General features: G+C 56.9%; 1 protein-coding gene across 3 annotated transcripts in view; it reads left to right on the forward strand.

Moving 5' to 3' along the window:
• Positions 1-8646: 8646 nt before the first annotated feature.
• SPG7 (SPG7 matrix AAA peptidase subunit, paraplegin) overlaps positions 8647-24363 on the forward strand; it is a 28748-nt gene continuing 13031 nt past the window's right edge. Inside the window, exons 1-9 of one of the 3 annotated variants that reach the window (XM_045076466.1) lie at positions 8647-8879; positions 9943-10045; positions 11226-11315; positions 17367-17608; positions 19827-19966; positions 21226-21328; positions 23156-23281; positions 23570-23732; positions 24074-24247. In XM_045076466.1, coding sequence (XP_044932401.1) covers positions 8694-8879; positions 9943-10045; positions 11226-11315; positions 17367-17608; positions 19827-19966; positions 21226-21328; positions 23156-23281; positions 23570-23732; positions 24074-24247 — 1327 coding nt within the window. In that variant the 5' untranslated portion in view covers positions 8647-8693. The remainder of the gene's footprint in view (positions 8880-9942; positions 10046-11225; positions 11316-17366; positions 17609-19826; positions 19967-21225; positions 21329-23155; positions 23282-23569; positions 23733-24073; positions 24248-24363) is intronic. The other 2 variants (XM_013056866.2, XM_045076467.1) reach the window with 2 other exon arrangements.

Below are 24363 nucleotides of genomic sequence, written 5' to 3' on the forward strand. Positions count from 1 at the left end.
GAGCCTACCAGGTTGTTTTGTGTTGTTTCTTAAAAATTTTATCTATTTTTTTAGTAAATCATGCGTGCACTCATGCGAGTGGGAGGAGGGGCAGGGGGAGAGAACCCCCCAGGAGGACTCCCCACTGAGTGCAGAGCCCACCTGGGCAGATCCCACCACCCATGGTTCATGCCCTGGGCAGAAACCAAGAGTCCCTCGCTCACCCAGCTGAGCCACCCAGGCACCCCTAGCCTATCAGTTCTACGTAATTTTAAAATCTAAATATATGAACTATTCTTTTTTTCAATCAATTTCTCACAAATCCAGCTAGGAGGGTTGAGAGTAAAAAAATAGTCTTCCGAGGACTTCTTCCCTAGTGAGGGTGTCATAATATTGCATAATGTGTTTTATGTAATGAATGTCAGCTTGCGGAAAGCACAGAGCCGACTCAGCTGGGAGAAGGACTGTGCTCTCAACAGATGCTGGGGTGCCTGCCGGTGCCGGACGGTGTCACAGCAGGGGCACAAGACGACTCTCGCACACGCTCCTGGCCCAGACCAGGCGGAAAAGCCATCCTGCAGTTGTGTAGCCGGCCTGACAGTCAAGAAGCTTCGGTGGGTGGCCATGGTCTGACCGTGAGAGATACCCGTCTGCAGTCCCTCCCCTGGGTTTGGGAAGGAGTCACAGATTTACCGCCACAAAGGCTCTGCCCTCCGCAGTTTCCGTCAAGGAGCCACTGGGGTTACAGCCGAGCTCTCCTAGGACAGCAGGCTTCTGGCCCAGGCTGGCCCTGGGAATACCCACAGTGCTTATTACCCAGGACGGTCGATTCAGGACCTTTCAAATGCTGAATCCTGTGAAGATTGAATAACGAATTCCCCAAATTGTCCCCAGAGACTTCAAGATGACTTTTTTTTTTTTAGATTTTATTTATTTATTTGTTTGACACAGAGAGAGAGAGAGAGACAGTGAGAGAGGAACACAAGCAGGGGGAGTGGGAGAGGGGGAAGCAGCCTTCCCGCTGAGCAGGGAGTCAGATGTGGGGCTGGAGCCCGATGTGGGGCTGGAGCCTGATGCGGGGCTCGATCCCAGGACCCTGAGACCATGACCTGAGCTGAAGCAGACAATTAACGCCTGAACCACCCAGGCGCCCCAGACTGCAAGACATCAAGCCAAAGAGAAGCCCACAGGAATAATCTCAAATCTGATCTGAATTCCCATTTTTTTTTAAGTGTGGTGTTTTTTGGTTGTTGTTGTTTTGTTTGTTTAAGTAATTTCTACACCCAAGGTGGGGCTCAAACTTATAACCCCAACATCAAGAGTCACACGCTCTTCCACATGAGCCAGCCGGGTGCCCTTATGTTCCCTTTTTAGATTAATATAACTCACATAGCTTTTTTCTTTTTTTTAAGATTTATTTATTTATTTCAAAAAGAGGGAGTATACCAGCAGGAGGAGGGACAGAGAGAAAAAGAGAATCTGGAAGCAGACTCCCTGCTGAGTTGGGAGCCTTATGCCCTCGGGGCTCAATCCCAGCACCCAGAATCACAACCTGAGTCCAAATCAAAACCAAGAGCCGGATGCTTAACCGACTGAGCCACCCAGGTGACCCAAACTCACATATCTTTGACACTATGACAGTGTCATATCTAGTGACACTAGAATTGCCATGATTGAGACCATGGTTTCACCAAGTGTAGTCCAGGAACCCCAGGGTTCCCCAAGACCCTTTGTGGGGGTCAGCAAAGGTCTGACAGTTTGGAGGCTACAACTGCAGGCTGTTGACAAAGGTAACTGTTCTCAGGAGGGTGACACAGGGCCCTGAGGACTGGAAGGTTGAGTTAGATGTCCTTAGACTGGTTGAAAGGTGTTCGACCAGTTAGCAAGGGAGAGAGAAGTGGTCCTGTTTTTTAGGACTGCACAGAGTGTGGGGAAGTGGTGGAAGCAGTGGCCCGACACACACGTGCACCAGGCCTGAGCAGCGTGGGAGCTCACGGATGGCTGCCGGAGCGGGCCATTTACGCACCTGCCTGGTTGCAAAGCAGAGACCTTTGGAGATGGGTTTGCTATAGGGGATGCCCTGGCCCAGGTCCAGGCCGCAGGAACCCCAAGATCCCCCGATGTTAGTGACTCAGCACTTTCCTGGAGTGGGCAGGCTGGGAATGTGCGCTCCGGCTCCCTGCCTCGTCACCTCCAGGCAGAAACCGTGTTTTCTGGGCACACAAACCTTTCAGAACACGGTTATGCAGTACTGGGGACAGAACAGAGATGTTCAGTATTATGGGAATTAGTAAATTGCTTAGCTCTCCAACTTTAAGAGGTATTCAGAAAACAAAAGGATAGATGTCATCTAAGTTAAATAAACCCGGCTGCTCCCGGGTTTCTTAATGTTGCGAGTCACCTTCCAGTGACCTTGGGCAGAGCACCCACATGGTCCAGAGATACTTGCTTCCCATGCCTACATCCCCTAGACCTCCCAGACTAACACTTCAGTCCCTCTCCTCTGCCCAGAGATGGATTGTAAACATCGTCTATGGGTTCTGTTTCATTTTGTTTATTCTGTTTATGAAACTGTAACCTCATGTCTGAGTGCCTTAGGGCCCAAGTCACAAATAAACTGTCAAACAAAATAAACACAAAACAGCAGGGCAGAGATGTGGTCAAACCCAAACTGCATGCTTGGATTTCAGGCCAGGATTAGGCCAAAGCCCCCTTCTCTCTCCAGATAATCTCCCACTCAGCTGATCAGCTCAGAGGCCTCCTCCAGCCAGGGCTGGCCGTGACTTCCAGCAACACAGGACCCTCTGCGGGAAACGGCTAAGTGCACCCCAGGGAGGTCCTGGCGCCTGGCCTCAACCTGTTGGTTAGTGTCTGTGTATCGAGTGCATTGTCGCGGGGGAGGGGGTGCTTAAGGGAGCTCTAGCTAAAACCCTTTGTAGAAGCAGTCACCTAGTCCTCTGTCAAATCAACCTGTCAATTACAGTGAGAAGGACCAGCTGCCGAAACTCTTCCTCTCACACCTGCTCCTGGCCGGGCCTGTCCCGGTCTCAGCCCTCATCTGACCGGGGGCAGTCATGTGTTGCCCATCCCGGGATCAGCCGGCCACCAAGGTACACCTGAAGCCACCCGAGGCTGCCCTGTGCCTCTGGGTAACCAGCTCCCTCAGCCGGTCCCACCAAGCCCAGCCCTCCCTCAGGCTGTTGCGGGGCCAGCCCTCCCCCCCGCCCTCCCCTGCCTCACCTCTAGCAGAAATGATGCATAGAACACAGTCTTTTTTTTTTTTTTTAAAGATTTATTTATTTATTTGACAGAGACAGATCACAAGCAGGCAGAGAGGCAGGCAGAGAGAGAGGAGGAAGCAGGCTCCCCGCTGAGCAGAGAGCCCGATGCGGGACTCGATCCCAGGACCCTGGGACCGTGACCTGAGAGGAAGGCAGCGGCTCAACCCCTGAGCCCCCCAGGCGCCCCCCCAACTAGTCCTTTTACCTTTCCTCCCTCTTTCCATCATCTTTACTTTGGGACCAGTAACAGCTCTGGGGGGCTTCCCGTATCCTTCTGAATCTCTCCTCCTTTCTTTGGACCTCTTGTTGTCCTTTCTCTCTTTGTTCTGCATTAAAACACCCAGGAATGAGCTAGCAGTCTCTCAGAGCAGGGAGCTGAAGTTCTGAGTGAGCGAATGCAAGGTGTTCTTTAGCAGGCTGGCAGGAAACGCAGAGATGTCTGGGAACGTTGCTTGCCACTGTGTCTCATTCCTATTCCGCTGTGGCTGTCCAAATTCAAGGCGGTTCACACAGTTTCTGCAGAGGTACGTCCACCATTGATTTGCTGAAAGCCCATAATAGCCATAGACCTCTAGGATCTGGGCCCAGCCGGCTGCTGAATACTCAGTGCCTTCACCGAAGGGCGCAGAGTAATTTGTGGGGACAGCATGCCCCATCCAACCCCAAGAAATGGACCTGCTCTGCTGATGATGGCTGCCTGTGGGTTACAGAGCAGAGACCCAGAGTGGAGACGGTAGGTCTGATCACTGTCCAGACCCCAGGTGAGCAAGCAGCGGTTTCTGTGGGCTCCGCCGCACGTTCAGCTGGAAGTTGTCTGCCGGACAGTGCACAAAAAGTGAGCGCCTTCCACCTTCACACGTCTTATCATTCACCTAACAAGGAACCCCCGAGGCCAGGGAGATAGCAAGCTAGTAACTTCCAGGAAGAGGCTATAAACTGTAACATCCAGACAGGGTCCCTCTTTTCTGGTAGCTGAACCCAGGCAAGGCTTCTGGACCCACACTGAGGGGTTAAGGAGGGACTCCAGAGCTCTGGCCTGTGACAACTCCCCGGTAGCTACTGAACCTGGACAGGCAAACCCCAGCTTGGCCCACCTGTGGTCAGCAGCCTCCGAGGAGACCCGTGATGCCCCCTGCCCCCGGGACAGTGCGCCCACACTCTCGGGCTCCCTGCCAAAGGGGGCCATGTCATGTGAGCAGCCCCACGGAGATGCCCCGTGGTGAGGAGCTGAGGCCTTCTGCCAACAGCCAGGCCAAGGCACTAGCTTGGAAACCCAGCCTCCAGCACCTCTAGCACCAGGAGAGCTTCAGACGGCTGCTGCCCTGGCCATCGACCCGACCGCACCCTTGTGGAAGACTGAACCTGAGCCACCTGGTCAACCACACCCGATCCTCAGAAAACTGTGTGACACAAGGAACGTTGTTTTTTTTTTTTTTTTTAAGATTTTATTTTATTTTTTTTGACAGATAGAGATCACAAGTAGGCAGAGAGCAGAGAGGCAGGCAGAGAGAGAGAGAGGAGGAAGCAGGCTTATCCACGGAGCAGAGAGCCTGATGCGGGGCTCGATCCCAGGACTCTGGGATCATGACCTGGGCTGAAGGCAGAGGCTTTAACCCACTGAGCCACCCAGGTGCCCCAGGAACGTTGTTTTAACTTGCCAAGTGTTTGGGTCTTTGGGCCATATCAACCGGTAGTGCACACGGTCAACAGAACAGATTAGATGAATAACCTGGTGTGCTCTCCAGAGCTCTGGGAGTTAATGGAGGAGCGTTCAGGTGGAGAGGAAGCAACCCCGCACTTTTGGGGTGCCCCCCGGACATCGGTCCAAAATCTCACACCCGGCGGTCTCGAGAAACAGAGGTTACAGAGAGTCACACACACAGCTCTGTAGGTCATGTGCTAGTAGAAATGGACTTTTCATCCTTTCAAGAGCAAAATCTATGACTACCAAATCCCATGCATATGACTAAAGCCCAGCTAATCAGCAAAGAAGAAACCATTGCTGGAGGAAGGTCTCTAGTTCAGAAACAAAATTTACCAAAACTCAAAGAAATGACTTTATTCTGACGTTCTACAAGGGGGAGTATCTTACAGAAGACACCCTCACATCAGCCATATGACGTTGTGGAACAAGCCATTCCAGGCTCTGTGCCCTAGCCTCTGGATGAGCTGAGCAGCAGTTACGGTGACCAACCACCCAAGGGCCTCAGAGGCCAGGCTAAGTGTGGAAGCAGCCGTGCTCCGAGAAAGAAAAAAGTTCAAAAGTTCAGTTGCTGCCAACCTGCTACCTTGGGAAGAAGCAAATAATTATTAATTACATTAGTAGGAAGCCTAAATATGAAAACCAAAATGGCCCAAAAGGTTAACTCCTATCTCAAATCCACAGAGAAGAACTTAGCAGGAGCAGCGTGCCTACACCAGAACTCGAGTGCCCAGGCCCCCCAGGAGCCAAGGAGCAGGGAGTTCCCGCGGTGGGAGCGGGCGGCTGTCCTCTCCGCAGCCACACACCTGCTGTCAGGGTGTGAATGCAGACAGACCCAGGACGTGCCAGACTCACACCTGGAATTCACACGGGGGTTGCCTCAGGGGTCTAAGGGGAGCCACGCTGAGCCGTCCAGGTTCAGAGGGCCAGGGAAGGACATAGCTGTCAGTGGTGTTAGGAAGTACAGAAAGAGCAAAGCTAGCCTGTGAGGGAAAGCCTTAGAGCCCAGGAAGCTCCAGTGAGCCCGCTTTCTGAGGCTTCATCTTTCCAGGGTCCAGGGCATGAGCACCTGGAGGCTTAAACGAGAGCCCCAGTGCCCAGGCAGGACTGAAGCCTGTGGGCGCAGAGTCACCTGGGGTCGTGGACACAGCCAGCCTCCGGAGCAGCTGTTGATGTGCGTTTGAGTCAACACATCCACACTGTGTTCTCCGTCTCCTTCGCCTCCACACCCCAGGGATACACTCCTGCGTATGAGAGACTTCCTGTCATGGGTTGTTTTCCTGTACTTCGGCTGCATTTTATCCTTTCGACAACCCCGTGGGAAACCCAGGGCTGCTATTAGCTTCACTTTGCAGATAATTATTATCCCCATTTTAATGATGTGAAAATTGAGGCTTGGAGAAGGCAGCCACTTGCTCAAGGTCATAGGCTGAGGACAGAAGCCAGTGTTGTTCCGCAGGAGGCTGGCCTCTTGCCGTGCCCCCGCACTGCTTCCCACGGAGTGGCCAGGAGAAGTGGGACCACGGTAACAACTTCACGTCAGGCAGTGTCTGTCAGAGTGTACCTTACCCTCCTCCCGAACACCTTCAAATTTCTTGGAGGCTTTGAGTCACAAACCCTCTGGACTGGGTGATTAGGGAGCAGGGGTGAGGGTGGGGCTCGGTCACTTCCCATCAGGGCACACTGCACAAGCCTCACTAAGGTACGAGAAAGCAGTCTCAGGAGTTGCAGTCCCGGGACTGGTCCGGGCAGAGCGGGCGCAGGACCCAGCCCGCCGGAGGCAGTAAGTGGGTGGGGCAGCTGGTGGGGGTGCGCGGAGAGGAAGGCCTGGTGGTGGAAGGTGGTGAGGCTGGGAGAGGCAGAGGGCAGTGAGCTCAGCTGCGTGAAGGGTGGGCAGCCCCTCACACAGCCCTGGGCCCGGGGGCTGCTCTCCGAGAGCCCTGCGGAAGCACCCACCATCGGGAACTCCAGGGGAAGGTTGTCCCCATACCCTCTTGTGTAGGAGGCCTACACAAGCCACACTACTGTTCTCACACCTACGGAGGAATGCTGGGGAGTGCAGGCCCAGAAACCAGTCAGACCAGCTCTGAGACTCTGTGGTGTCCCTTCTCGGCAGCCAACTCAGACCGGTTCATTTTTGACTGTTTCCTCATCTGTAAAATAGTGGACCGGAGTCGAGAACAGAAGTGTCTAGGGGCGCCTGGAGGCTCAGTGGGTTAAGCCTCTGCCTTCGGCTCAGGTCATGATCCCGGGGTCCTGGGACCGAGCTGTGCACAGGGCTCCGTGCTTGGCGGGGAGCCTGCTCACCGCCCCCACTTATGACTTATGATCTCTGTCTGTCGAATAAATAAAATCTTAAAAAAAAAGGAAGAGTATCTGATATGGGGACACGGGGGGGGGGGGGGGGGGCTCAGTCTGCTCACGGTGGGCCTTCCTTCGGCCCCGTCTGATCTCAGGGTCCTGGGACCCAGCCTGTCAGTCTCCCCCCCCCCAATAAAATCTTGGAACAAAGAGAGTGTCTGGAATGGACTGGGCGCCAGTTAACATTCTCTCTTGCGGGGGAGGGGGGAAGGGTGCCTGGGGGGGGCTCAGGTCATGATTTTGGGGTCCTGGGGTCAGTCCCAGGACGTCCTCCCTGCTCTGCAGGAAGCCTGCTTCTCCCTCCCCCTCTGGCCCTCCCCCTGCTCGTGCTCTAATAAATGAACAAATTCTTTTTTTTTTTTTAAGATTTTTTTTTTTTTAAGATTTTATTTATTTATTTGACAGACAGAGATCACAAGCAGGCAGAGAGAGGAGGAAGCAGGCTCCCCGCCGAGCAGAGAGCCCGATGCGGGGCTCGATCCCACGACCCCGGGATCATGACCCGAGCCGAAGGCCGCGGCTCAGCCCTCCGAGCCACCAGGCGCCCCGATAAGCAGATTCGGGGAAACAGAGCAAACGGACGCGCTGCAGGACGGCGGGGGAGGCGGAAGGCGTCGTCTCCGGACGGGAAGCTCCGCAGTCAGTGGCCTCCAAGCGGCCGCTCCGGCGCCGGGAGCAGAGGCGGCCGGGGCAGGGGCTGCTGCGGGCAGGGACGGGCCGTCTCCGGGCCCCGCTCCGACGACCCGCGCCGGACGACTTCGAACGCCGCCGCGCCCCGGCAGAGAGGAGACCCGCAGGCCGAGGGTCCGCCTCCCTCCGCGGAGCCGCGAACCCAGCGCAAGGCCCTACAGCCCGGAGACGGGGTCCCGCGCGGGGGTCGCGGTCCGCGGCCGGGTCGCGCGTGGGGGTCGGGGTCGGGGTCCGCGGCCGGGTCCCAGGTGCGAGTCGGGTCCGCGGCCGGGTCCGAAGTCGGGGTCCGAGGGCCGCTCTCTGGGCGCGGTTCCCTCGGCCTCCCTCGCTTCGCCCCGTAACCCCGGGACCCGGCGGTCCCCCCCCAGCAGCGACGCCCGGGGACGGCGTGGCCGCGGCGCGGAGTCCCGACACCCTACCTCCCGGGCTGGACTCGCGGCGCTCCGCACCCGGCGGCACCTAAGTCACCGCTAGGGAACGCCAGGGCGGCCGGGGGCGCCGCGGGGCGCGGGGAACCCGCCCGAACAGCCGCCACCGCGCAGGCGCCGCTCCGGGGCTCGCCCACCGCGCAGGCGCCGCTCCGGGGCTCGCCCACCGCGCAGGCGCCGCTCCGGGCTCGCCCACCGCGCAGGCGCCGCTCCGGGGCTCGCCCACCGCGCAGGCGCCGCTCCGGGGCCAACATGGCGGCCGCGCTGCTGCTGCTGCCGCGAGCCCTCTGCCCGGGTCGGGCAGCGGGGTCGGCGCCACTGCGGGGCCGCTGCTTGCGCTGGAGCCTGGGCCTCGCCGCCGGGGCCGGGAGGAGGTGCTGGCACTTCGTCCACAGGCCTCCGACCCGACTCGTGGGGGCCCGAGGCCACGCCAAGCAGGTACCTGCCGACGCCGGGCCGGGCTCACGCCTTCCAGCCCCTGACCTCCGGCCGGAACCCCCGCCCCCCAGCTCCGATTCCGCCCCGATTCCGCCCCTGACCCCCGGCCCCCAGCTGGGACCGAACCCGAACGAGAGCGGCGCCTGCGGGTGCGGGGAGGCCGCCCGCAGCCCGGAAGAGACTCCGCAGAGGCCCGGCCTGCCTCTCCCCTCCCTCGGGTGTGTTGGTACTTTCCGCCGCTGCTCGTTGTCCTGGCGTCTGAAAACCGAGTCCAGGCGTCCCTGGCCCAGTCGGTGCAGACTCCGACTGCATCCTCGGGTGGGGAGTCCGAGCCCCACCCACGTGGCTGTGGACAGTACTTGGAAATAAAATCTTAAAAAACACTTATTTTAAGGGGCGCTTGGGTGGCTCAGGTCATGCTCCCGGAGGCCCTCGACCCCTGGGGTCCGCTTCTCCCTCTCCCTCTGCTCCGCTAATTCTAGAGAGCGAGGGAGAAGCCGACCCGTGGCCGAGCAGGGAGCCAGAGGCAGGGCTCCATCCCAGGACCCCGGGATCAAGACCCCAGCCCAAGGCAGATGCTTCAGTGACTGAGTCACCCAGGGGCTCCCCCCAAAAAAGTTTTAAAAACTGAGCCCAGTGAGAGTGTCACGGAGAACTGTTTCGTAGTTGGCTCAGGTGGGTCCGATCTCTCGAGGAGGACTTCACATGGCCCTTGGCTGTTGGTCCCAAGGCGCTGACAGTTTTGTGTGAGCAAAGCACTGTGCGTGTACCTGACCTGCGTCTTGCCGCTTCAGGTGTCATGGACCTGCCTTAACCCAGCACTCTCCTGAAGGTGGGCTCCGGGCTCTGCTCAGGTCAGCTGTTGAGGCAGAAAACACAGAGCCCCTGTCCTGCTGCCGTTTTGGCTGGTGATTCCCTCCAGTTCTCTCTTAGGAGCTCAACTCTCATTTTAGGTCCTAATTTGTTATTGTTGTTCTGTTTTACCATAACTCAAGGACCAGTTTGAATTATAATTCTGCTGTAGATTACAGCCCATCCTTTGGATTTTTTTGTTTCTTTTCAGACTTTGCCGCTGCACCAGCTAACCCCAGCCTTCGGAGGGTGCAGTGGATTGTTGTTGGAACAGCATCTCCTCCAGAACCCAGTCAGACTCTGGAGACTCTTAGGTGTGTACCTTCTGAAACAGGTGACCGGTGCATGCTGTGACAGTTGTAAATGAGTCAGTGGAGCAGCTGGTTTGACGCTGACAGAGAGAGGAAATCACTCAGGGGACTTTGGCTTCTGTTTCTCGGGAGCCCTGAGATGCTGTGAAGTGCAGTCAGACAGACCGACCAAGGTCTGAACGGCCGAGTGCACTTATCTGAGTCTCCTCCCCACTCTTAAAAAATTCTGCTGTATGGCAGGGATTGGGCTTCCAAGCTCTTCCGAATTCTCCAGCCAGCTGCACCAACGCCCGGTCAGATCTTCGGAGTGACTCTGTGTCTTACACCCAGAAGGGAACTACGAACAGCCACAAGTAATTTTAACAATAGTTTTTTCATTTAGTGAGACACATGACATCTTCAAGAGAGATCTTAGGTCCAAGGATTTAGGACCTTTAGGGTTGACAAGGTTGATCTTATACACCCCCCCACCCCCCCAGTATATCCAGTTGGAATGGTGAAAAGTGAAATCCCCCAATTCCTAAAGGACGTTCCACAGCTTGGTGCCCACATGTGGTCAGCCACATGCTTGCCTCCTATGTTTGTCTCCCCACTTAAGAGTATGCCTGTGCCCAGGGCACACAGCTCACTCTCTAGACCGCCTGGTCCTGTGTCCAGGGACCATCAAGGAGTCCCATTTCTGGTTCTCTTAACCTTGTGAGGAAAGACAGCTGTCACGGTTGGTGAGACTCTCCGTCCTCTCCTTGTAAACATCAGTTCAGTTAGACAGTGGGCCAGACTGAGCCTCTCGTGGGAGGAGTGTTGTGTCTTGGTGATGGTGGCCACTGGGTTGCTGTTGACGCCTCTGTCGAGCCTCTGTGTTGCTCATTTATTTAAATTTGTTTTGAGTGAATGTGGTTATTGAAGGGTTGTTGCCCAGCAAACTCACGAGGCTTCCCCAGGATACATTCATGAGGAAGTTTTATCCCTTCACATTGCTAATTTAAATTGCAGAGACACTCTGTAAGTTCGAGTGATTATTCTCCGAGTAGCAGCTGCTGACTGAGGAGGACCCTCTCCTTCCGAATCTTACGCCCGTAGGCTTCAGGTGGCTGCTGTTCAGGTTCCTGATGAAGATGCTCTTCCCTTGAGTGCCCCCTGTAGGGGCAGAGACCTCGTTAAACATGTCTCCTGTCCCTTGTAGGTGCCACTCGCTATTTTAACACCTCCACGCCAAAGCAGAAGAGTGAGGACAAAGATAGATCTAAGGGGAGGACCCCTGAAGACGATGAAGGTACATCTGTCTGACTTTCTTAAATAATGGCTACCTTAGTTGTCATCCGATGTGTGTTCTGGTCTCAGCAACAGGAAACCTGCTTAAAAGTGGGGTGAGTCCAGGGGCGGGCCGTGGCTCAGTGGGTTGAGCATCCAGCTCTTGGTTACAGCTCAGGTCATGGTCTCAGGGTCGTGAGCTCAAACCCCACACTCAGCGGGGAGTCTGCTTGAGATTCTCTCTTCCTCTGGGACCCCACTCTCTCAAAATAAGTAAGTCTAAAAAAAAAAGGAAGGTTAATGACAAATGTCGGGTGCACCCAGGCCCCCGGGTCTCCCTGACTCTGAGCACACGTACCCCGGTCTTGAATGTGGTTACTGGACCTTTTCCTGCTTGTCCATTAGAGGTGTTTCCGTCAGCACCTGTGTCCCCTGTTCTTTCCAGACATCAGGCAGGCAGAATTACTGTCCTCTGTGCGGAAAGCGTGAGTCTCCATCTGCCTTGAACTCAAGTGTTGTGGGGTGGGGAGGAAGGCAGCGGGACACCTTGGTTGGACCCTACACACGTTCCAGATGACGTGGAAGACCTGAGAAGCAGCCCCCAGAAGAGAGGCTGGTTCTGTGATGGCCTTCAGGAAGTGGGGGGACATCACTGAACCATGTGAGTGACCCCTGTGTACCCCAGCTCGCAGCAGCCTACCTTGCAAATCTGGAGTCTCCTTCCCTGTAGAATTAGGACTCTGGGCAAAGGGGTGAGGGAATAAAAGGTCAGTTTAAACTGAGTGGGCTCTAAGGTAAAAGCCGGCAGCTGGCGCTCCCAGCAGCGGAAAGGGTTAGCCCGTGGCGACGGCTGACGTGCGCTCAGCACTGTACTGAGTGACTCGTTTGTCTTCCCCATTACTTCTCACCTCGTAACGACCCCATTATTGTCCCCCGTCTGTGCGGAGTCTCCAAAGGACACACAGAGAAATGATTGTCTTGTCAAGGAACTTCTTTGTACTTAGGTGCATACTTCGTACTTTTGTTTGGTGTACTTGTTTGATTTTAAGATTTTTATTTATTTATTTGACAGAGAGGGAGAGAGAGAGTGCACACAGCAGGGGGAGAGGGAGACGCTGGTTCCCCACTGAGCTGGGACCCCGATGTGGTGCTCGATCCCATATGACCCGAGCCGAAGGCAGATGCTCAACCAACTGAGCCACCCAGGCGCCCTGCTTATTCATTTTTATTCATTTACTATTTGTTAATTTATTTAAGAGAGAGAGACAGAGCATGAGCCAGAGTGAGGGGACGGAGTTTGGAGGGAGGAGGGGTAGCAGGAGAGGGAGAAGCAGGCTCCCCACCCTGCGGCAGCCTGACAACATGGAGCTCCATCCCAGGACCCTGGGATCATGACCTGAGCTGAAGGCAGACGCTTCACTAACTGAGCCACCCAGGAGCCCCCATTTTTTTATTATTATTTTTAAACTAATCTGTATGCCCGATGTGGGGCTTGAACTCATGACCCTGCGCGAGGTGCACGCTCCGGCAACTGAGCCATCCTGGTGCCCCCCAACTTTGAGCTCTTTAGGAACAGCTTTAACTCGTGGAAACCTGTGGCCGTTGGTTGGGTTCGGTGTGGGTATTCCTGTTTCCGGCTTCATGGGGCGTCCCCTCTGGCAATCACTCCTTTCTTTGGCTGCAAGCTCCTGGGGTACTTGGCTCTTCTCAGAAGCTTCTGAGTTAAAAGGTTTTTAGGGGTGGAAGATGAGGGTTTGGGTCATCAGAAAATCTACAGGGTTTTGGAAAACAAATACCAGTGGGGCTGATGGCGGCAGACATTAAATTATCTTTCTCCCCAAAAATGAATGTGTTGGTCTAGTAATAGAATTTGAGGGAACCAGAGGGGGAATCCGGGGGCAGAGTCTGGCATATCTAGGAATTCATATGTGACTGCAGTGGCATTTCCCGCAGTAGCAGACGGGAGGCTCGTGTACAAAGTGATTTGGATCAGCTGCTGTTCCTTGCAGAGAGACTGTATCGCACGGACCAGAATAAATTCGGCATGGATTAAGTCATTAAATCTACAAAGCGAAACCCTAGGAGAGTTAGGAACAAGCACGGGGAATATTTCCTGTCTCAGAATGGGAAAGGCCTGGAACAAAAGCAGCGGTGACCAGGTTGGAGGAGGAGGCGGGCGGAGCGCTGGGGTCCGGGTCCCCCGCAAACGTGCGGTCTGACGGACAGCCGTGATGTCCCGAGGAGTGGCTGCAGCCGCTAGGCAGACTGTAGATGCGGGACTGCAGCTCCCCACGGGTGGCCTGCGTCACAGTGCCAGGAACCAGTGCTGCAGCACGAGGGACACCAGAAGCAGAAGCCAGCGTCGCATGGGGTCTTCCCACTTGTGTCGCACGCTCCCCCTGCAGCGGCCTGTGTCGGGAGCACGTCTGCATCTCCTCTGCCTGCCTCGTGCCATTGTTTATCACGAGACGGTCACGATTTGCTTGCTCTTGTGTAACCACCTGTGATTACCCGTGACCCTGCGGTGTCACAGAACACAAAGTGTAGCTAAAAAAGTAGTTGCTGGGATTTCCAGACTGCTGTGGTGTTAGTGGTGCTGGTCCCTGAGAAGTGAGGAGACTCCACGAGCCTCCTCTGGGGACGCCGTATCTCTCTGGGGTGGGCCTGGCGCCGATGAGTGTTGGGCAGAACTGGATTGTCACTGCGATCCCCTGAGCATCTCACCCTGAGCCCGTGTGCAGGGTACGCAGGAGTAAGTTCTTCCACGAGAGTTTCCAGGCTGAAAGCCTGGGGCAGCCCTGAAACTCAGCTGTGGCGGTCAGTGGCCGGTGGGTGGGTGGCTGCTGTAGGGCACCCTGGCAATGAGGGACACCGCCCCCTGAAGAGGGACTGTGGCACCAGAGTCTCCGGGGGGTCTGTCCCGCAGGCGGACAGGCGGGTGGCCAGGAAGCAGCAGTGTTTCCTGGGCTTGGCCCTCGGTTCTCTCCAAGCCTGTCATTGGCGTCAGGAGCCGAAGTCCATGTGCGCCGCAGGGCCCGAGTGCGGCCATCATGGGTGCCGTGGGTCGGATGCAGCCACAGTGGGGGAGTGGACGAGGGGGTCCTCGAGGGACACGGTGATGAAGGCCATTGTCCAGCTAGTATCTCTCAGACCTCGCACGTCTTACTGTCACAGAGCGAGTGCTCTGTCGCTCGCGCACGTCTTCCTGTCCTGCTCGCCTGCTGCCCTTCTGCGACCGGCCCCTGGGACTTCCTACCTGGCCAGCGCTGAAGATATGTGGGCTTTTCGCTTGTTTTCAAGGGATTTTATTTTTAGTAGCCGCTGCAAGCATGGGATCCAGAGTTGCGCGCTCTGCGACCTGAGCCCACGGGGCGTCCGGGCAGTTTGTGTTTTACATCGATGTCCTTGGGCCACGTTTCAGAAGTACATTCAGTGAGTTAAGGAAACAGGGTGCTTTCTGTGTCTTTTGAGACCCCTAGCCAAGACATGAGGGCTTTCTCATTTGGACCCCTGGACAGTGTGCTGGGCCAGCTCACCGCACCTTGTGGGCTGGGTTAGTGCGAATGGACAGAACACGTGTTTGCAGACCCTCGTCACTGGACGGGTCCTGTCTGCGTGGGGTGTGCCGCGTCCCTCTCCTGCCCAGGGAGGAGGACTCGGGGTGATTGTGGCTCAGAAGCAGGTAGTTCTGTTGAGATGGCAGACGATTTTTGCCGGACCTCCATGCACCGTCCTGGACCTTCAGAGCAGTGACTACTCTGGGTTGGGACCTCCCTCTCCTGAGCCTACAGAGTCCTCTAATAATGGGGTCTGCAGCCTCCAGGCCTGGCTAGGAGGTCCTTCTCCCTGAGATAGGCCGACAGGGGCAGTTCCATGTGTGACAGAACACCTGGCTGGTTTTTACTGGAAAAGGGTTGGATTTGTATTTATTGGAGCCTAAATCAAAGCTGTCTTTTTATTGTTTAGAAATTCTTAGGAAAACGTGCAAAGCTGTCTGTTACTTAAAACCAAGCCTTATCTGGGGTGCCCTGCTGATTGTCGCTGGAACATGTGACTCTCGATCCCTCGGGTTGTGGGTTGGAGCCCCACGTAGTGTGTAGAGATGACTTAAAAAAGGAAATGAAATCTTTTAAAAAATAAATAAAGAAATAAATGGAACCAAGCCATACCTTTTGCATCCTAGACCTCTTCCACACTCTGCAAACAGGTGTGTGTGAGCTGTACGGTCGCTGCAAGTCCTTCTCCAGGAGGGGTGTGACGTGTGGCAGGCAGAGCGGTAAGGAAGGGCTGTGTCGCCACGGGCCCTGGGCCAAGTTTGTAAGTCCTGCCAGCAGCTTGTATGCCACAGCCACCGGCCGGGAGCACGGGGTGCACACAACATCAAGATCTGCGCGGTCACAGAGCCTCTGCTGATGGCGTATCCCGGCTCTCCGGTTTTGATGACTGGGACTTAAGTAGACTGCCTAAATAGCGAGTTAAACGAAACGCATGGTTTCTAAATAAGTACCTGCTCACCTGAGAACGTCAAGTCTGCTTTCTGAGACGGGGCGTCTTTACTTCCCTGCTGGTTGTGACTTTGGGTATTAGATATTAAATTTGCTGTTAGCGACCATTCTCAGGTAAGGTAACAGCAGAAATGTGCTTTTACGTCTTCAGAATGATTGCGGACCCAGGCTTCTCCGTCAGATTCATTTTTTTTTTTAAAGATTTTATTTATTTATTGGACAGGCAGAGATCACAGCCAGGCAGAGAGGCAGGCAGAGAGAGAGGAGGAAGCAGGCTTCCCGCTGAGCAGAGAGCCCGATGCGGGGCTCGATCCCAGAACCCCGAGATCATGACCTGAGCCGAAGGCAGAGGCTTTAACCCACTGAGCCACCCAGGTGCCCCCCATTTTTTTGTTTTTCAACTGATTTAAAATGCCTTTCGTTTCCTCTGAACGGCCAGGTCAAGAGGAGGGCAGTGTGTGTGGACAGACGGCAGGTAGGGCAGAGGGAAGTGAGTGGGCACTGAGGTCCAGCTGTGCGCTTGTCCCTGGAGAAGTGACCACACGGGCAGCATGGTCTGAGCCCCGGGTGTGTGCAGGGCCCTCGCTGTTCTCCCCCACCCTGGCTGGGTGCTGTGTCTGTGCAGGAGAAGTAAGTGGTCTTGCCGAGCCAGGTCAGGGCAGTCCTGGGCAGGACTGCTGCCAGACAGCATGTGCGCTTCTCAAAGATCGCTCGTGACGGGCCCAGTGGAGTCTGGTTGGGGTGTCGGGAGAACAGGCTGTGGGGCGGGGGGAGAGCAGAGGGGAGAGCCGCACCAGAGTCCAGGCCTTTGGTGTGCGGGTGCCTCAGAGCACTGGCAGGTGGGAAGATGGAGGGCGTCGTCCAGGTGCCCAGGCGGCCCTCCGCCCCGGCTGGCTCCGCCGACCGGCTGGTCTGGGAGGAAGACCGTGGCCTGGCCTTGGGTGTCTACGTAGGACCCTCTCTGGTCTGTGCGCTGGGGGAGGAGACTTCTGCGGCCCTCCCAGTGTGCTCACTCTTCGTCCCGGAGCTGCCGGCGACAGCCGTGCCGGGAGCTGCTTCTCCTGGCTTCTTGCACTGTGTGCCCTCACCTCCCGCGTCAGCTTCCCCAGGTGTCCATGTGTCCCAAGGCCAGGGGCTGAGTTTTGTGTCTTTTTGTCCCCCACTAAGAACTGGGCACGATGCACTGTGTACCCTAATGTGATGATTTACTTGATGGTTTGAACGAAGCGTAGGTCGCTGGATGTGGTGTTGAATTCAGTGGTCGCCTTCTGTGTCCCGGATAGGTGGCTGTTGGGGAGTGGAGGGCAGACGGGGAGAAGGTACAGTAACTTGCACCTCTGTGCGGCACACATCGGGGGTGGTCATACGAGGGCGGGGGCCGGAGGTGCCCTGGCAGAGGGCTCCGTGTGCAGATCAGCCCATGCTGGGCCCACGAAGCTTCTGACTGTACACCTGGCTTTGTGCTCTGAGTAGACGGGACTCCGGTGAGTGCTGTGTCGCTGCCGTGAATGGCGTGTGGTTGGTGTCTGTCCCGTGTGTGACGCTGTCCCCGGTCCCCCTGCTTGCAGAGGAGAGGCGGCGCCGGGAGCGGGAGGACCAGATGTACCGGGAGCGGCTGCGCACCCTGTTCGTCATCGCCGTGATCATGAGCCTGCTGAACGCGCTGAGCTCCAGCGGCGGCAGCATCTCCTGGAACGACTTTGTGCACGAGATGCTGGCCAAGGGCGAGGTGCAACGCGTGCAGGTGGTGCCCGAGAGCGATGTGGTGGAGGTCTACTTGCACCCTGGAGCCGTGGTGTTCGGGCGGCCGGTGAGTGGGCCGTGCTGGAACGGTGGGGCGGGGGCTGCAGCTGCGGCCCTGAGGCCCCCCCCATGGGTCTGGGGTGGCTGCAGATGTCGAGGGGGATCCCTGGAGGCCCGGGGCAGGAAACCGCACGCGCTGTGAGTGGGGCAGAGAGCCAGGGCCGGGCCAGGGCCTGCTCACCTCCCCACCTCAGGTGCGGAGTGTGCGGCCTGGTCCCAGGGGAGGGCTGGGCATTGGTGGGGAGGGGGCCCCAGGCGCTGGCTCCATGTCATGGATGGGATCCCTGTCCCCTCACCCCAGAACCAGACCACTGGCAGGCGCAGGAGAGGTAGTGAGGCAAGAAGACTTTCCAGAGCACTCTCCCTGATCCTGTTCTCTGATGTCTCCGAACCAGCATCAAGAGCTATTTTATTACTGTTTAATTATTAGTTTTTAGGTAGCCTCCATGAGCATGGAGCCCAACCCAGGGAATGAACTCACACCCTGAGATCAAGACCTGAGCTGAGATCAAGAGTGGGAACCCCAGGGGCCCCTTATTAGTACTTTTTTCTTTTTTCAAGATTCTATTTATTTATTTATTTAAAGATTTTATTTATTTATTTGACAGAGAGAGACCACAAGTAGATGGAGAGGCAGGCAGAGAGAGAGAGAGAGAGGGAAGCAGGCTTCCCGCTGAGCAGAGAGCCCAATGTTGGACTCGATCCCAGGACCCCGAGATCATGACCCGAGCCGAAGGCAGCAGCTTAACCCACTAAGCCACCCAGGCGCCCCAAGATTTTATTTATATAATTTGACAGAGAGAGAGCACAAGTAAGCAGAGCAACAGGCGGAGAGAGAGAAGCAGGCTCTCTGCTGAGCAGAGAGCCTGATGTGGGGCTTGATCCCAGGACCCTGGAACCATGGCCTGAGCCGAAGGCAGCGGCTTAACCAACTGAGCCCCCCAGGCGCCCCCTTATTAGTGCTTTTAATCCAGGGTCCTGTCAGGGGCCAGGAATTGTATTTGGTTGTCCCGTTTCTTTAGTCTCCTTTCCATTTGTCGTTGGAGTTTGGGTGGTGGGGACCGTGGGCCAGGTAAGGTGCTGGAGGACAGGTGTCTGGTAAGGATGCTGCCAGGGAGCCAGGTGGTCCTGGGCACAGTACTGTGCCCGTCACGACAGCACCCGTAACCCCTGGCTGGGTCTGGAGAGGGCTGAGGGCCTGCCATGGTGTTTATAGCTGCTCGTCGGTTTACGAGAGCTTGTCATCTAGTTGGGGTGACAGGCTCCCCCTGGCCCCGCGTGCTGATGACCATTCTGTTCACCTATCTGGGTGGGTGTTGGCGTGACGGAGGCGTGGGTGAAGTCCAGATCAGATGTTTGAGGTCTGTTAGGTTAATCCTGAGGCCGCCGGGCGTTCCAGCGCAGACAAGCGTCAGTGTGTCGTGGCTGGTGGGTGCCCCGTCTGCCTCTCCCCTCTGGCCCGCTGACCCGTGACATGCACCCTGGGCAGCCGCTCATTCCACACGGAACCTTCTGCGGTCCTCCAGAGCCAGGGGAGAAGCGGGCTGCTCCGTGTAGATCCCACAGTGTGTTGAGAAGCTGCGCTTGGAACAAGTTCATTCTAGAAAACATCTGAACCGGGCCCTTAGAAGAATGAGGTAGGACTGGCATGATGCCGTCCATGGCGCTGGAGAGCATCAGGATGGCCCCTTGCTGGGTGGCTCAGTTCAGCTCCCAGAGCAGGGATTTGGGGACCCAGCGTGGACATCTGGCTTGCTCTGAGCCTTCTCTCAGGGAAGCTGCTACCCCGGAGGGCGCGCCACCTGCTCAGTCTCCCTGAGCTGCTCCTCTCCCCAGGAGGGGCTTCCCGAGAAGGAAGAAAGCCACAGAGCTGAGTCCAGTTTGGCTTGAGGTCAAGCACCAGACCCCTGTCCCTGTCTCTTGCCTGAGCCAGTTGCCTGTGTGCTGGCAAGCAGCTCGTGGCTGTCGCGTGTCGCGGTGTTCTGCACGCACAGCTGAGGCTGGGTGGTGAGTTTAACGCACAAAGCGCGCCCTCCATTGTCTTCAGACATTCCTGTTGGTGAAATTAGAGCGAGCGCACGTACCGAAAGCTTATTGTGACTGCGATGTGGACGAGGTCTGTGGTGGCAGATGAAAGCTCAGCTCCCGGAGGCTCCGGCGTGGGGGCTGTCTCACGGCTGGCCGCGGCCCACGTGTCCCCACACCTCTCTGCTCTCTGCCCGCAGCGGCTGGCCCTGATGTACCGCATGCAGGTGGCAAACATCGACAGGTTTGAGGAGAAGCTCCGGGCCGCTGAGGACGCCCTGAATATCGAAGGCAAGGACAGGATACCGGTCTCCTACAAGCGGACAGGATTCTTCGGGAAGTATGTTGGCCATTATTTGGGCTCCTGAACTAAAGCTGGCTTGGCTTCGTAATGTGAGGACGGACCAACACGTCTCCCGGGCCCTGCCTGCCCTCGGCCAGCCGCCGTCGGGGAGGGCCAGTGGGTGTGTGAGCTGTGAGCCCGCCTGAGGAGGGGCCCCAGGGGCTGTCAGAGCGTCGCGCACCTGCTCTAGTTGTCGCTTCCGCCTGGGCCGGGGTTGCTGTTGTGTACAGACGGGAAGATGGAACAGAAAGGGGAGAAGCGGGGAGGTCCCGTAGAAACTCTTGCTCCCAGGTGGCGGGTGGAGACGGGGACCCTGTTGGGCCGGCAGAACCTGCGTCTCCTTGGGGGGGACGCTCGCTCCCATAGTCCCGGGGGACTGAACGGGCACGGGGGACCACCGGTGGCCGGACCTCATCTGCAGAGAGGGTCACTCGTGGCCACGTGACCACAGTCCGAGAAGATGCGGGGTGCCCAGGACTGGCGGACACCCCTGAGCCACAGCCATTCTCCCCGAGGGCGCAGGCCTTCACAGCCAGTTCCGTAGGGAGCGGCGGGGCACGCCTGGCGCCCGGGCCTTCCTCCGTGGCTCTGCGACTCTGCCTCACCAGCCAAAACTCGTGGGCTACATTTTCTTTTTTTTTTTTTCAGATTTTACTTATTTATTTGAGAGAGAGAACGTGAACTGGGGGACTGGGAGAGGGAGAAGGAGACTCCCCGCTGAGCAGAGAGCCTGATGCAGAGCTCAGTCCCAGGACCCCAGGATCATGACCTGAGCCGAAGGCGGACGCTTGACTGATTCAGCCACCCAGGTGGCCCGGATGGGTCACTTTGGAAAATAAAATACGGGGCACCTGAGTGGCTCAGTCGGTTAAGCGTCTGCCTTCACCTCACATCACCATCCCAGGGTCCTGGGACCAAGCCCTCCGTCGGGCTCTCTGCTCAGCGGAGAGTCTGCTTCTCCCTCTCCCTGCTTGCGCGCTCGCTCTGTGGAAAAGAAAAGTACATCGCGTGTGAAAAGTGTGTTCTTTCAGGCATTATCAGGAGGCCCTGGCGGACAGGGTCAGCGCCGTGTCCATGTTTCGGCTTCACGCCGTGGCGCGCCGCCGTATCAGGCTGTGATGTGTTCCCGGGACAGTTGAGGGGCAGGTCACAAAGGACGGGAATTGGGCTGCACTCGTCCTCATCAGAGCGTCCGCGGCCCGACGCGAAGCGGGTCTGCGCGCCGCCTGCCCGTGACCGTCCCTCTCCCCCGCTAGTGCTCTCTACGCCCTGGGGATGACTGCCGTGGGCCTGGCCATCCTGTGGTACGTGTTCCGTCTGGCCGGAATGACCGGAAGGGAAGGAGGACTCAGTGCTTTCGTAAGTGGTGGAGAGCCCGTCTCTTGGCACCTGTGGCCTAGGGTCTGTGCTCGGGCTTGGGGGCAGGGTCCTGGCACACTCCCGTGAGCGCATGTTCATGGCCACAGGGGCCGACCGAGAGCTGCCCAGGCCCCTCCCTCTCTGACTCGCCAGGCAGCCGAGCCCCATGGGTGTGCCGGACACTTTGTTCGGCAGTTTTTCTGGGGCTGGACATGACTTCGTTTTTGGTTTTTCCTACTAGCTAAGACACTGAGAAGTTGGTAAAGGTTGTCTTTATGTTCTTATTTTACTTTTATTTTTTTTTTTAATATTCTATTTTTTTTTTAAGTAATCTCTACACCCAATGGAGGGCTCGATATCAAGACCCCAAGGTCAAGCATCACATGCTCTACGGACTGAGCCAGCCAGGTGCCCCAAACCTCAGTACACTTTAAAAGCATTCTCCTGGGGCGCCTGGCTGGCTCACTCGGTAGAGCACGGGAAGCTTGAGTTCGGGCCCCAAGTTGGATATAAAGTTTACTTAAAAAAAAAACCAAAACAACAAAGCCCTCCTATTGTGTGGTGGCCTTCGTGGTAACATGCACTGTCCCTCCCTGGCAGGTCTCATCTGGCCAGGTAATCCTGTCCGCAGGGGTGCTGGGAGGCACCCAAGGCCTGCTTGGAGCAGGTCTGCAGAGGGTACCCTCTGGTCACCGACCTGGGAACTGAGGCAGGTTTCCACTGGGACCAGGCACGTGTTCCTGTCTGTAGTTGATGGTGTCTCGTTGTGGAGCTGTTGGGTTTCACTCAGCCAGGTTCACCAGGCTTACATACTCGGGGCTGTTTATTTATTTCTTAAAAAAAAAATGTTTTTTAAGATTTTATTGTTTGACAGAGAGCGAGCACAGGTAGGGGGAGTGGGGGCAGGCAGAGGCAGAGGAAGAAGCAGGTTCCCTGCTGAGAGGGGAGCCTGATGAGAGGCTCAACCCCAGGACTGCGGGATCATGACCTGCGCTGAAGGCAGATGCTTTGTGGACCGAGCCCCAGGCGTCCTGGGGCTGTTCCTCGCCCTTGCTGTGTCTCGCTAATACTGTGATGGAGCTGGGGCACACCTGTCTTTGGGGGGCCTGCTGCTCCACCTGGTAGCGCAGGGTTGCATCCCTCACCGAGACCTTTGTCTTGCCGGGCTGCATTCCAGAAATTAACCAGCTAGCGTTTCTACCAAACCTTCCTAGAGCTGTGAGTTACCGCATTCTCTGACAATCAGAGCGCTTCACCATAGTGGGAAAAGCCGTATAGAAAATTAGACGGGGGGGGCGTCTGGGGGGCTCCGTGGGTTAAGCCTCTGCCTTCGGCTCAGGTCATGATCTCAGGGTCCTGGGATCGAGTCCCGCATCGGGTTCTCTGCTCGGCAGGGAGCCTGCTTCCTCCTCTCTCTCTGCCTGCCTCTCTGCCTACTTGTGATCTCTCTCTGTCAAATAAATAAATAAAATCTTTAAAAAAAAAAAAAAAAGAAAGAAAGAAAACTACAGCCGATCTGCTGCAGATATTGAATTACCTTGTTTGGAACGGGGGTGGTTTAAGGGTTGTTATTTTTTTTTTTAAAGGCAAATTGCTAGATGCTAGAGAATTTTTTTACTGTTCACAATGCATAGTAAACATTTTCCCTTGGATGCCCAGAAGACGGCTTCACCTCCCTCTGTCTGAGCGGAGAGGGTGTGAGGAGAGCCAGGCTTGGGGGAGCCGGGGCCCCAGGGACACACAGCCGCCTCGTGCCGGCAGCCGCAACCCGAGGGGCTCACGTCTCCTGTCATTTCACAGAACCTGCCCTTTGTTCTTTCTGCCCAGAACCAGCTTAAAGTGGCTCGTTTCACGATTGTGGACGGCAAGATGGGGAAAGGCGTCAGCTTCAAAGATGTGGCGGGGATGCACGAAGCCAAGTTAGAAGTCAGAGAGTTTGTGGATTACCTGAAGGTGCGGCCTTGCAGGGGCGGGTGTGGGCGCGTGGGCTCAGCCAGCCAGACAGGCCGGGGGCACAGCTGGGTGCCCATCGGAGAGCCGGGGCCCTGTGGGTGACCAGGAACCCCTGGCTGACCGCACCCCAGACCCCCCGGGATGCCTGGCCACGGCCGGAGCACTCCGCTTCCTCCCCCACGTGAACCGTGGCTGATTCCAGATGGTACAGGAGCTGAGCTCCATGGGAGTCCTGTTTTGGAAATTCCCAAACACCTATGACCAGCGCGCCGTGGTCTGCTTTTCCAGAGCCCAGAGCGCTTCCTTCAGCTGGGCGCCAAAGTCCCAAAAGGTGCGCTGTTGCTCGGGCCCCCCGGCTGCGGGAAGACCCTTCTGGCCAAGGCGGTGGCGACGGAGGCCCAGGTGCCCTTTTTGGCGATGGCCGGCCCGGAGTTCGTGGAGGTCATTGGAGGTCGGTATTGCTGGGGGGCTGCGGACAGGTTTGCCCGACCATCTGTGCAGCGAGGTCTCTGCCATCACACGCCCTTCCTCAGGCAGCCGGGTAGACAGGGGCCCAGGGGGACAGGGAAGGACACGTGAAACCTGGGTTACTGGACACGTTTATGGAGGGAACTGGGCAGTGATGTTCGTTGAAGCTGCTTCTGTGTGTGGCCTGGGGAGTGCAGGAGGGTGAGCGTCCGGCAGGGGGACTCCGGGAGACCCGGTCATCCTCGGGGCAGCTCTGGCCACTGGCACGAGGGTTGGGCTCATCGCCCATTACCTGTCTGACTCTGGGTCCCCGTGTCGTCTCAGGCCTTGGCGCTGCCCGCGTCCGGAGCCTCTTCAAGGAAGCCCGGGCTCGAGCGCCCTGCATCGTCTACATTGATGAGATCGACGCCGTGGGCAAGAAACGGTCTACCACCATGTCCGGTTTCTCCAACACGGAGGAAGAGCAGACGCTCAACCAGCTTCTGGTGGAGATGGACGGTGGGTGCCCCTCACCCAGCCTGCTCTTGGGTGTGGAAGGCTGTCTTCCCGAGACCTACTCTCTAGATGGACCGTGCAGCTGGCGTCCTGTTCCGGAACCTCACGCTCGTGCTTCC

Source organism: Mustela putorius, unplaced genomic scaffold, assembly GCF_011764305.1.
Source record: "Mustela putorius furo isolate JIRA1106 unplaced genomic scaffold, ASM1176430v1.1 tig00000174_pilon_pilon_pilon, whole genome shotgun sequence".
Taxonomy (NCBI): domain Eukaryota; kingdom Metazoa; phylum Chordata; class Mammalia; order Carnivora; family Mustelidae; genus Mustela; species Mustela putorius.